Source organism: Trachurus japonicus, chromosome 18, assembly GCF_045865225.1.
Source record: "Trachurus japonicus isolate A0001 chromosome 18, Traja_1.0".
Classification (NCBI taxonomy): Eukaryota; Metazoa; Chordata; class Actinopteri; order Carangiformes; family Carangidae; genus Trachurus; species Trachurus japonicus.
The window spans coordinates 11300755-11313414 of NC_140924.1; the positions used below are offsets into that span (position 1 = coordinate 11300755).

The following is a 12660-nucleotide window of genomic DNA, read 5'->3' on the forward strand; positions in this document are numbered from 1 at the left end:
ACCTTATTAAAAACTGTGCGAAAACATAAGCCTACGTGCTCATCAAGCCTTTTTTCTCACAAATGTTTTAAAAACAATCAAAAGTCGAATTTTTGGTGAAATGAAGGCAGGCTACAAAAAAGGAGGCAGGCTAACGCACATTGAATTTTTCACGTCGCACTGTCAATGACATCACAACGCACAAATGACCCCTGATTGGTTGGTTGTAACAGTGCTCCTGGACGAACAACTTGGACATTGATCCTGGGCTGTTAATTACTTGGTGATATCAGATCGTGCCTGTTTCCCAATGACAAAGCGTAGCCAGTACGGCGGCCATCTTGGGACGGGCAACTCTCTCCCTCAGAGCATTAAGCCTATGCTGCATTTCTGCTATAATGACCACAACTTGCTCAGTTTTTGTCCGATTTCAAAACGGTTTGATTTTTATGAACGTTTATGCAGAATGATGCAGCATATTTAGAATCACGGATAATTTTAATAATGTATTTTTTTTTGTAAAAGTAACATTATAGTGACATTATGCAAATAGTTAAAGTAATAGCTACATACTGATTTATTTTTCACAGAGTTATGAATCGTTTTTTTAGTGCAGATGACTGGATCACCTATCTACTGCACTGTAACTGCAGCCAGAGTCAGAGCAAGTTGCCCGTCCTCATATGGCCGACTGTGAGCTACGCCTGCGTGTAGTCAGATCCACCCCCTTGACTTGGAGAGTGGAGGGAAAGTGGGCGGGGGAGGAGTAGAAGAGGTAAACGGAACGCACCTGCCCTCGTTCACTAACAGCTGGGACAATCACTGGTTGGCCACATGTCGTAGGTGTAGCGCTGTACTGCCTCTTAAGGAGGGTGGGGGGGGGGGGGGGGGCTGGCCGTTTTTTTTAATTCAATACTCTATAATATCAATATATACTACTCTTTCTCTCTGTCTGTCACTGATGATGAGCTCTGCTTCATCAGACCAATCCTGATTAAAATCCCTTATAAAACTACACATCAACTCAGGCACAGCAACTATGTGAATATGAAACGTCAGATTAAAAAGGCTCTTTAGACACGTTTTTTTGTGACAAATAAGTTTGCCTATTATATATCTCTACTAGCCTACCACTTGTAAATTGTTTGTTCTGACATGTCACTGCTAAACTAGTTTATTGAATTGAATATTTACTGACCCCTTTCATTTATTTTCTTCTTTGGTGGTAAACACACAACTGGTGCTTGAGGTTCATTATCGCCACCGCATGGACGTATTTTTCGTGCACCACTGCAATGCATTGTGGGCAGTGTGCGAAATACCCATCAATATTCGGGGGGGTCCCTAACTCGCGATTGTTGCGCAATACCGTTATTTTTTTTTTCTTTTTATAAAGTAGGACTATAACATTACAATAAGCCGAGAAAATTAGCCTATAGCCTAAAAAGGAGAGGCAAAGTTGTGCATTACAATGCAGAAAGTAATTGACGATAAATAAAATACAACAATTAAAATGAATGAAAGACACCAAACTCGTGCACTCGAATAACAACCAACTGTATTCACCACTTTCCGTAGAACGCCGCTGGGCGTCGCCATGACACTCAATTCACCGACAAGTCGGTTTCGCACTTCTGTCTCACTTCAAGCAGAATGGAGCTAGCCTAGTAGTCTGTCTTAGAAGTGTTTTTATTATTATTACAAGTTCATAGAATGTCCTCCGGTACGACATGTGCTGTTGTTGGATGCACAAACAACTCAAGGAAAGTTAAAGATTTTATGAATGGAGCCTGTAACGACCATAAAGCCAATCGCAAGAGTTGTGGATTTCTTTCTTTATTTTTTGCTTGTCTGCATCAGCTGTTTAATGCGAGGTGGAGATTACGCCGCCGCCGCATCAGCTGACTCCTCTGACTGGCGGAAAACGTTTAATTGCCTACCGGTATGTTGATTTACACAGGTTACACACCGCTACGTAGCCACGACAGTGATCACTGAGGGTGTGCGGTGTGCAGTGTGCATCAGCTGTTTAATGCGAGGTGGAGATTACGCCGCCGCCGCATCAGCTGACTCCTCTGAGTCAGTCTGACTGGCGGAAAACGTTTCCCTACCGGTATGTTGATTTAGGTACACCTCTACGGAGCCAGGACAGTGATCACTGAGGGTGTGCAGTGTGCATCAGTCCACACACTTAAAACTTTTGGACCGTTTTGAGCGCACCATCCTGGCTTGTGCTTCTTTGAATGTCGCGCTTTGACTCCTGGTCCCGTTCACTCCCGTTTACATTTTTTCCCGTCACGTCCCGATCACGTGATTCAAAATAAATTGACTCCCGAATCCCGCGGGAATCCCGATAAAATGTCAGCCTCTATTGTGGATGTCCGGTTGCTACGTTAGCCGCTAGCTGTTGCTACGTAAACAACCGACTTCCGGGGTGGTGTGACGCAATGGATCATGGGAAAATAAAGTGGTGAATAAATCTGGAGATCGGAGACTGACGTGCAATTATGTGCACGACGAGATCCTCAGCCTGCAACTATGACCGATCATGTAGCCTTATCTAACCATCCATCTAGCAAATACGTTTAAACACAGCATTGAACACATCCACAAATCACATTCGTATAACGGGCCATCATAAAAATTGAAAAAGCACAGACAAATAGCTCACAACAGGCGCCTGGCCAAACAACACCACTGAGGGTTCAGGCCATAGTATGCTGAAGCAGGCTAGCCTCTTACCTTAAGTTATTTTCCTGCCTTAATGTCAAGCCAAGGGTTGCGGTATTTCCATTACCCCACCTGCTTAGGTGTAAAAAAAAAAAAAAAAAAAAGAAAGAAAAAGAAAAGCGGCCAATCACCAGTGCTAGCAGCAGGGGCTGCGGCTACGTCTTCAGAGCACTCGGCCTCAACTTCACTTTCTTCGGCAGAGGGTGGAGAGGAACGGGATCCTCTGTTCTGATAGCGAGTGGGCTCGACTCTTGCGCTGGGCTGGCGCACATGGCTAATTTGCATAATGCGCAGGTGACATGGTTCAGCTTAATGTTAAACGAATAAATGTTTTGAATTATGAATACTGGACATGGTGATCTTAAACACATTTAATTGACCACAATAAAATTATTGTATTATATTATATTATTTATTTTTTGACAAGATTGAGACCCCCCTCAGATTTTGCTTTTGAGTCTTTCAGGGGGTCTCAAGGGGTTAATCGGGGGGGTCCGACCCCCCCAAACCCCCCCGTATTTCGCACTATGATTGTGGGTGATATACAGCTCTGGAGTGACCATCGATGTTGACTTGATCACTCAGCCCTCAAGGGTCGATCTCACCAAGTTCACTTCAGCTGTTTAGTGAAATGGAACAGCCCTTATGATGGCGGCGGGGATTCCCCCGAGGGCAAGTGCTGAGGGCAAGTGAACGAGGGCGACTCAACCCGCTTTTGGAACGCAGCCCATGTATCACTCTCATGCTGGTTTTCTACCCGGAAATATGTGTAAACAACACGTGATTTTTCCGATTCGTTCTAAAGTCATGTGACGGCGATACAGCTTACGTCACGGACACGTCGTTCCACGCATGGTTCCACGTTGCTGCGTCATGGAAGCAATAGTGTAAATTGGCCAAGAGGGCTTTAAAGAAAGGAAGTATAGAAATGCAACTAAGTGTTAGTAAAGCAGAGATTAAGTGTGTAATCTGGGGAAAGGCTAATCAATTGTGGCAAGAGAGGTGGGATAGAGAGGAGAGAGGGAGACATCTTTATCAAGTTCAGAGGGGGGTTAAAGGTGTCAGGATGGGTAGTGGGTGCAGGAGAGAGGATATTGTGTTGTCAAGGTTAAGGCTGGGGCATAGTGCGTTGAATAAAACACTGAAAGTAATGGGGAGGCATCAGACAGGTTTATGTGAAGGGTGTCAGGAGGAGGAGTCAGTGGAGCATGTGGTTCTGAGGTGTAGAAGGTATGAGAGGCAGAGGGAGGTGATGAAGAGCAGGATCAGGGAGTTAGGGGTGCAGGAAATCACGCTAAAAGGATTACTGAGTGAGAGGGCACAGATTAGAATTTTGTTATGTTATTTAAAGGAAACAGGGGTGTTTTATAGAATTTGATGGATAGGCAGGAATAGAAGGTAGGGTATTGATGACAGCTGTAGGGAGTGCAGGATGAGGGTGTTTTTTGTTGTTGTTGTTTGTTTTGTATAGATATTTATCCTATTTCTTTTTCTATGTATGATATGGGGTAGAATGTAAGTCTTGTCTGGCTCACACTACAGGACAGAAGGTGGCGGTAATGCACCAAAAAGCTGGATGCCAACCGCCGTAAAACGAGAAGAAGAAGAAGAAGAAGAAGAAGAAGAAGAAGAATAGTGTAAATTGGTGTAAATGGAAGAGCCGAAAACGTTTTCTGTTTAAAAGCATAATTTTGTTCATTTACCATATTTGTTTTTACTTTAGGCTATTATTTGTAGAGTAGATTTTATGGTTTTTCCCCTTCATGTTGTTTTGAAGTTAGTTTTTATTTAGTTTTTAAAAAAGAGGGTTATTTCAGATAGATAGATAGATAGATAGATAGATAGATAGATAGATAGATAGATAGATAGATAGAAGCTTTATTGTCATTGTAAAAGAAAAAGAATACAACGACAAAATGTCCAAAATAAGTTTCAGCGTTCACTGTGAAAAAACAAATTATATTTCTAATATTCTGATCACATAACTCATTCTAAATATCATCAGACTCCACTTCATGGAGCAGCCACAGAAGAGCACATATACATAGGCTACTCGTGACTCTGGAGGGTATAGCACGCCAGGTGAGTGCGTTTATATGCACACTAACAAAATGATTATGATGCTGCCTTAATGCGATAACAGTTACCGGTTTATGCTGTTTACATCGGCCAAGAGAATGCACAGTGCGAGAGAGGGAAGCCGTGTGAGACAGAGGAAGGGTGGGGGCGCGTTCCACCCTTCCTCAAGCTAAGTACCCTTTCTATCCCTCTCTTAGCCAAGGAATCCTACGTCAGTCAATTGCATGAACAGGCTCAATAGTTTGGATGGGGATTGATTTCTTTGGCTACTTTATTTGTTTTGACCAGCCCTGTATTGGCTTTTGTTTATTTGATTGTATTATTAATTATTCCCTCCCCACCAAGACTATTTGATGTCCTGTAAGCCTAATCAGCTGAAGACTGATGGACTAAACATCCTGACGGTTACCTTGTGTTCTCCTTTCTCTTTCTAAAGTGACTGACTGCCAGTGGTATTGTGGCCTGCTGCCCAGGAGCTCAACACGTCCCTCATCCAGGAGTAAAACACACTGTGGACTCTTTTAACGGACTCTTAAAAGTATCTTTTTAAATTTTTATTGATGTAGTAATAAAATATATTTTTTTTAGAAGAAAACTCCTCTCTGGTCTCTGTTGTTTGTGGTGATCGCTCCCTTCAGAAAACACTGTGGTCTTGCACCCTGTCTCAGTCACTCCACTCGGTGACATGACCGCTTAAATAATCCGAAAACTGCAGTTTTACGATTATAATCATTTTCATAAGTGTGCATGTAAATGCATATACACTTGAGTACACACCAGTGTACTGTTTTCCTGATGATCTTATGAGATCATCAGTGAAAGTAAAGGGGGCTCAGAGCTTTGACATTTGAGGTATAAAGGACAAAAACACAGTCAAACATCCTGCACAAACAAGTTCTTCACACTTTAGGGCTGAATATACGACGCAGCAGGAAACTGTGGCCTGTGTGATGTCAACATAAAGAGGAAAGTGATGCAGCCCCCACAATCAGTCAGTTCATCGATCAGCATCAAAGCAGCATGGAGATATCTGCACTGTGCACCATCGTTGGTAAGTCCTGAACTTCTTGACATGAATAATGACTAAAAACTATAGCTGATGTGTTATTGATTTGAATCTATTCAATAACAACCAGAAATGAACTTTATGCAAATCAGGCTGCTGATACGACATGACTTGATGGTCCTGAACAAACGTCCTATAACCAGTTCACACTGCAGTGCATCATCACTACAGAGGAAACACTAAAAACATCACCTTCCCATAAAGGAAAAATATATATATAAATCAAACATGTGTCTCTTGAAAGTCAGATATTCATATGTTGCAGTTTGCATGTTGATCATGTGCAAGGTGTGAATATGTTTGTACCATATTATGTTATACATATTGTAGCATCCTACAGCCTTACATGGTGAGCAGGAAGGAACAGGAACTGACTGAGGTTTTTTAAAAAAACAAAACATTTTTATTAAACCCTGTTGTGTTTTGATATAAATATCACATCCGTAGTGAAACAAACAAGAAATGCAGCATCCTTGTTGTTCAGGTGCTCTGTCATCAAGAGTTATAGTACATCCCATATAGGCACAGTCTACCTCAAAGTAGTCGATCACCGGTTCAACTCCTGGGCCGAGATCAGTACAGTTTCTCTCTCTCTTCTTAGTCAATAACTCAGTTTGTCATCGTCTGTGTTTCTTGCAGCTACTCTGACAGTCCTGCCAAACAGATCCCAGTTCTTCAAGTACGATTCCTTCTCTCTAAACTGTGGGCAGCAGAGAAACTCCTCTGAGTGGAGGGTTAGGAGGAACACATCCATAAAAATAAATGAAGACTGTGCTGGGAAAGTAAACAATCAGTCCGATTGCATCCTTGATCATGTTTACATATTGGACTCTGGAGTTTACTGGTGTGAGTCTGCAGCAGGAAAGTGCAGCGACACCGTCAACATCACAGTAACAGGTGAGTTAGATAAACTACGAGCTGCAGCCAGTAAACAGTGACACTCAGAGTTGGATGTTTAAGCAAATGAAACAAAACCATGTTAATGGATTTTGTTAACCACAGTTGATCTAGTTCAGTGCCGTCCTAAAGAGATAATGAACAGGACCTATTTCGTTTTCCTGTGCAACAACGTGTGGTCGCGCACGTGACCTTGTCTGGATTCACACTATTTGCACACACATCATACATCGCCCACTCACTGCGATCAAAGTCTATATAACTGCATATAACTAAAGTCTATGTAACTTGCCAGATAAAGGATAGCTTTTTCATATTGTCATAAATCCTACGACAAGACTAGAACAATGATCTCGTATCCTTCTGACGATTTCCTGAAGTTTCCCATGTTCAAAAAGCCAAAACCCTGTGACCAAAACTCTGACTTGTAACTAACTTGATCACTTGAAACGTGTTTTGTCCAGGAGGCTCTGTGATCCTGGAGAGCCCGGTCCTCCCTGTGATGGAGGGAGACGATGTGACCCTGAGCTGTAGAAGCAGCATCACGTCTTCCTCCAATCGCACCACTGATTTCTCCAAAGACGAGGTCTTCATCAGGAGCAGCTCCACAGGAAACATGACCATCCACAGAGTCTCCAGGTCTGATGAAGGACTCTACAGGTGCAACATCTCTGGAGCTGGAGGCTCACCAGGCAGCTGGTTGACTGTCAGAGGTCAGCTCAACGTCTAAAACGTCAAATATTAACATTGAAATACACAACAGAGATTTATTGATACCGTATGTGACCTAGCTTAACAAAGTTCCTCCCATCAGTGTGAGCAGAGCTTTCAGCTCTCAGCTTGTTTGATTGAGGCCAACCTGTCTGTGGTATTTCTGTTTTGAAGCGAGGCCTGCTGAGCTGCCTCAGCCTCCCCCCCTTACATGTGTTCTACTTCCTGTGTTTGGGGTCTGCCTGCTGCTGGTGATGGTGATGCTGCTCTTCCTCTGGAGACACCACAAAGGTCAGTCTGTTTTCATTTATATAAATGTCATTTTACATCCTGCAGGTTCAGTGTTGAACAATAAGTCTCCACTCAAGGTCCACTTACTAGCTTTTGACCTGATTTAAAACTAAGCGATGCGCGTTTGCTTGAATTGGTTCCAACTTGACTTTTGGCCTTTTCAGTGACGCTCGTTGATGGTGAGTTTTCTCTCCTCCATTTGATCAGTTATGTTTCAAGTTTTGAAATATTATGGTGCTTTTTCACTAGCATGGTACGGCTCTACCCGTTTTCTTTGCTTTTCCACTAACCCAGTAGCCCTAGTACCTGATACCAGGTACTTTTTTAGTACCACCTCAGCCCTGGTTCCAAGCAAGCCTAAGCGATACTAAAACATGGCATCAGCCGACTGACTTCCACTAATTGGACAGAGCGTCGTCACTGGAAGAGTCGCAAGCGCGACGTCCGACATGAGAATCAAACCTGGAAATTTCAAAAACAGAGTGGCAACAGTGACAGCTGATCTGTAGCGAGACTGTTGTTATTCCTTCACCTGAGTTAAATGATGCTGTGTGGAAAACCACGCTGTGGTCTGTAATCGAAGAACAGACGAGTGAGTTCGAAAAAAGAGAGAGAGACAATGCGGCCCCGCGATCGACCCCGCCCCCGCTGAGGTGGAACTAGAAGAACTCAGCTGTACTGAGCCGTGCCGTGCCGTGACTGTGTAGTGGAAAAGCGCCATTAGTCCATTACAAAACTAGCCTCGTAAACCAGCCTCTCGCGGAAATGCATTTCATTTCATTCCGAGGGAGAGTCTGGCCTCATTGCCGCTGTAAGCGTTTGGCCTGAAACCCTCAGAAGGCCGAGCCAATCAGCGTCGCCGCTGTGATTGACACAGCACGTTGGCCAATCAGGGACCGACTGGTGCAACGCCCCGTCACTACACCAACTTGCTGATTGGCTGAATGGGGTTGTCTGTCAACGCTACTACCAAAGATATTAAACCGTCTTTGCTACTACTCCCGCCCTGCTGCCGCCCAGCCCAAACGCTTAGAGGGGGGATGAGGCCAGACTCTCCCGAGAAATGAAATGAAATGAAATGCATTTCCGCGAGAGGCTGGTTTACGAGGCTATTACAAAACAACAGGTATGGTAGAATACCGATGCTACTGAAGCTAGTCCACAACATGTTTTGAGGACTAGCTGGACAAAAGGCACAATTTGTATTTGATGGCAGCAGCACATCTCAAAAGCGTTGGGAATGGGTCAACAAAAGACTGAAAAAGTAAGTGATACTAATAAAAAAAAAAAACAGTGCAACTAAACAGGTCAACAGGTCAGGTCAGGTTTTTACCATTTTTTAGGTTCACCAAACTGTGAAAAACCGCGGGCCCTCAGACGGTGCTGCATTAAATGCAGGAATGATTCAGTTCTGGAAATCACTGCAGGGGCTCTACTCAGGAAGATTTGCAGAACTCGCTGTCTATGAACACAGTTTACAGTTCAGTCCACATCCACAATTGCAGCCAGGTAAAGCTGTATCATTCAAAGAGGAAGCCATATGTGAACACAGAAACGCTGCTGTCTTTCCTCTTCATGATGTTGAACATCACATACAGTACATACTGGTAATCAATCAGTCAACTTTTCAACCATCCATCCCAACCACCCAATCAACCAAACTAACAAAGCAATCAATCAGCCAACCTAAGTGACCAAACAACCATTTTATTTACTTCCCCTGTTGAAAATGCTTAACACGGGTGGGATGTACAACTACAGTGCGCACAAAAAGCCCCTGAAACCACATACAGTAAGTAGAACGTGAAGACTGAGTGATAAAGAACAAAGAAGTCCAGATAAAACAGAAACAAGAGATCAGAAGAAGAACTGTAAAACAACCCGTCCCCTTGGCCTCCGAGAAGTTTCAGGATGATGGCAGACGAATGTAAAGAGTGTGGGAACTGTCAGCCTGGACAGATACACATCTAAACCAGGAATGTTCAACAAAACAAGTTGGGGCATCTCAAAGTGAGACATGTTATCTATCTGGTATTGATTTGAAGTTGAACAGTGGAGATTGAAGATTAGATAGAGGGATTTTTCTCCATTGTGATGAATCATATTATTTATGTCTGATGCAGTTTCATTGGTTGATCAAACTTTATCCAGACTCATAAACAAACTTGTATTTCAGTGAAAAGCCCCTGGTTTACCACCATGTACAGTCAGTTAGAGTCCATTGTCTGTATGTTTGATGTATTACTGTAATTACCGCAGACAGCATGTGACTGATACAGTCTCAAACAACAATAACACACATTATGTTACAAAGAGACATTGGTAGAGAGTTGTACATCAATACAAGATCCAAACTGATAAATAAAACACTGTCTGTGAGTGACTAAGAGAACAGATAAATCAAAAACAGTCCTTAACGTAAAAAGGGATAAACATGAGCAAATTTGGAGTGATAGAAAAACAGTTTCATGCTGTTCTACAGCTGTTACCACTGCATTTACATAGACGTTTATTTTCAGATTTTCAGTTCCATTTTCAGTCTATAAACATCTGGATTCAAAGCCAGCTGCTGCGGAACAGTGAATATATGTATTTGTATAGTTATATGTACTGTATGTGTAAGTGTACATGTATGTTGTGTTGCAGGTAAAGCTGATCTTTCGTACACTGACGTCGTCATCACACAGGCTGCACAGCCACAGAGGATCAGAGGTAAACACACACTCCAACACTCAACACATTAGTAATTACCTCATTAAATAGGACACATTGTTGCTGCCTTATCAATGTTGTAATTATCATTATCATTATACTATTCATGTATATTACCAACAAATATTTGCTTAATGAGTCATTTTTAAACTCTCAGTGAGTTTTATTCCTGATACTATGACGTTAAGTGGATTTATAATGTTGTGGACTTTGATCAGTGACTATTTTACAGTTACAGGTTATTGCACTCGTCTGACACACCTCCGCCATGTGTTTGTTGTTGTTCACCTACTTCTCTGTGCTATTATTAGATTCATGTCTGTGGCATTTATCACCTGGTAACTGATACTATCAACAAAAACCAATGAAGTCATATATTCACCTCTAACCCTTTGATACTGTTCTAAATCTGGAGTTTCTATTTATATCGGAGCTCCATCCTATAATTTCCCTCCTAAATATTTTCTGAGCTTTATCCTCCTGTTGTGTGTTATTCTGGCATTGAAAAGATGAACAGATCGTATCACCTGGCTTTGTGTCCAGATGATGGAGGGAAATCCTCTATTCTCTTGTTGGTATCTGTAGTTCAGCTTCAGTTCTCATCTATACGATGAGTGTTGTAAAAGACAACACACGCAACAACATGCAACCGCCTCTATACTGGGCCAAAATACAAATTTATAACTACACACTAACAAGCATTGGTTAAGCTTTATGTAACTCATCATTTATAAAAGATTATTCCTATACTGATACTTATTAGATTGTTATAAATGTTATTTAGTAAGCTAATCTATGGTGTGTTTAATGACTATATTTTAATAAATGATGGATACAGTTTCAGACAGATACTGTCCTAACAGTCAGAGAGTGTCTTGGGTTATTAATCCAGAGTGAATCATTTATCACTGTGTTGTTTATTACTCATACATTAATGACGTGAGGCCACATGGATCCTCATGGTTTGTCTGTTTCCTCCACAGATCAGGTCGACGCTGCTCCGACCTTTTACTCAACAGTCAGACCAGGATTCACCTGACAGGACACAACAGCACCAGTGTTTCAGTGTACAGTGTAAATTGTGGTTTTTATTAATTAAACAGAAGAAACGCTCCTTTGTATTTGTTTATAATTTGTATTAGTTTGGTTTCTCTTTGTAGTAGTTTTATGGACTGTTTTCTTCAGGCTGTAAAAAGCGGGAAAATGTCTACGATCACCTTCCTATTCATTGTATGAAAAACTGATGTAGGTTACTTAACCAAGTCTCTTGACATACCAAACGAAGAAAACTATCGACTGTTGGGTTTGAATGGTCAAAATACATAAGTTATGTGAACCCATGTTGCGGTAAAAACAATAAAAATAAAAGATTGATTCTGTGGAAACCCTGCCTTACAGGTGGGGGGGGGCCCTACGGTAACGGGGGGCCCCGGCTGACCAGGCCCAGCTTTTCACACAAACCGAAAAAACCCCACATGCATCACATGTAAATATTTAAATTCCCTAAGGACAGGCCTACGTTTTCACTTCCTGATTATACTTGTACCAGAACCTGAATACATCAGATTTTAGTTTATTTGATTATTTGATATTAGGAAATAAATAATTAAAGACAAAGTCAGTATGACTGAAAACAAACTCTGGTGCTTATCAGGGGGGTATAACTCTGTGAAGTGAAACTCTGAGGTTTCAGTTTCAGAACAGCTGATCTGAGTTAGTTCAGTCGACTCTATAAAATAAAATAAAACCTGCAAAGTGATAAAAATGAAGAGGATTGTTCAGATCTGATAGCACGTCAGTGGTGACGTGTAGCCTGATATTTGATGTGCGGCTGGAGAAGTGTTGAGATAAATGACGTACTGATGAGAAGTGGTAGGGTACAGTTTGGTTCAGGGAACAAGAGCTCATCTAAACTGGACGAATTCTCCTCCTGACAGGAAAGGAAGCTCCATCAGACTCAGGGTTTCTTCAGGTAAACCTGCCAGTGAGCGGGTTGTGTTCACAGTCATTAATGGTAACTGACTCAGAGTTTAAGTTACTTCTCTTTCTGGAACAGAAAACTCAGAGTTTCCCTCATCTCAGCATTCACTTACTCTGGTTTTTCACATAACCTGCTAGGGTACTGCTCTGATGTTACCACCAGCTTATCTCTACCTTCATCAGTCACGCAAAACAATGAATTAACAGACTAAACA

At 42.1% G+C, this 12660-nt stretch overlaps 1 protein-coding gene across 1 annotated transcript; it reads left to right on the forward strand.

Moving 5' to 3' along the window:
- Positions 1-5576: 5576 nt before the first annotated feature.
- Positions 5577-11572, forward strand: LOC146968757 (cell adhesion molecule CEACAM20-like). The gene is made up of 6 exons (XM_085759971.1): positions 5577-5839; positions 6494-6751; positions 7216-7464; positions 7637-7753; positions 10400-10465; positions 11449-11572. The coding sequence occupies exons 1-6, from the start codon at positions 5809-5811 to the stop codon at positions 11502-11504; spliced, it is 777 nt and encodes a 258-aa protein (XP_085616097.1). The 5' UTR covers positions 5577-5808; the 3' UTR covers positions 11505-11572.
- Positions 11573-12660: the final 1088 nt, after the last annotated feature.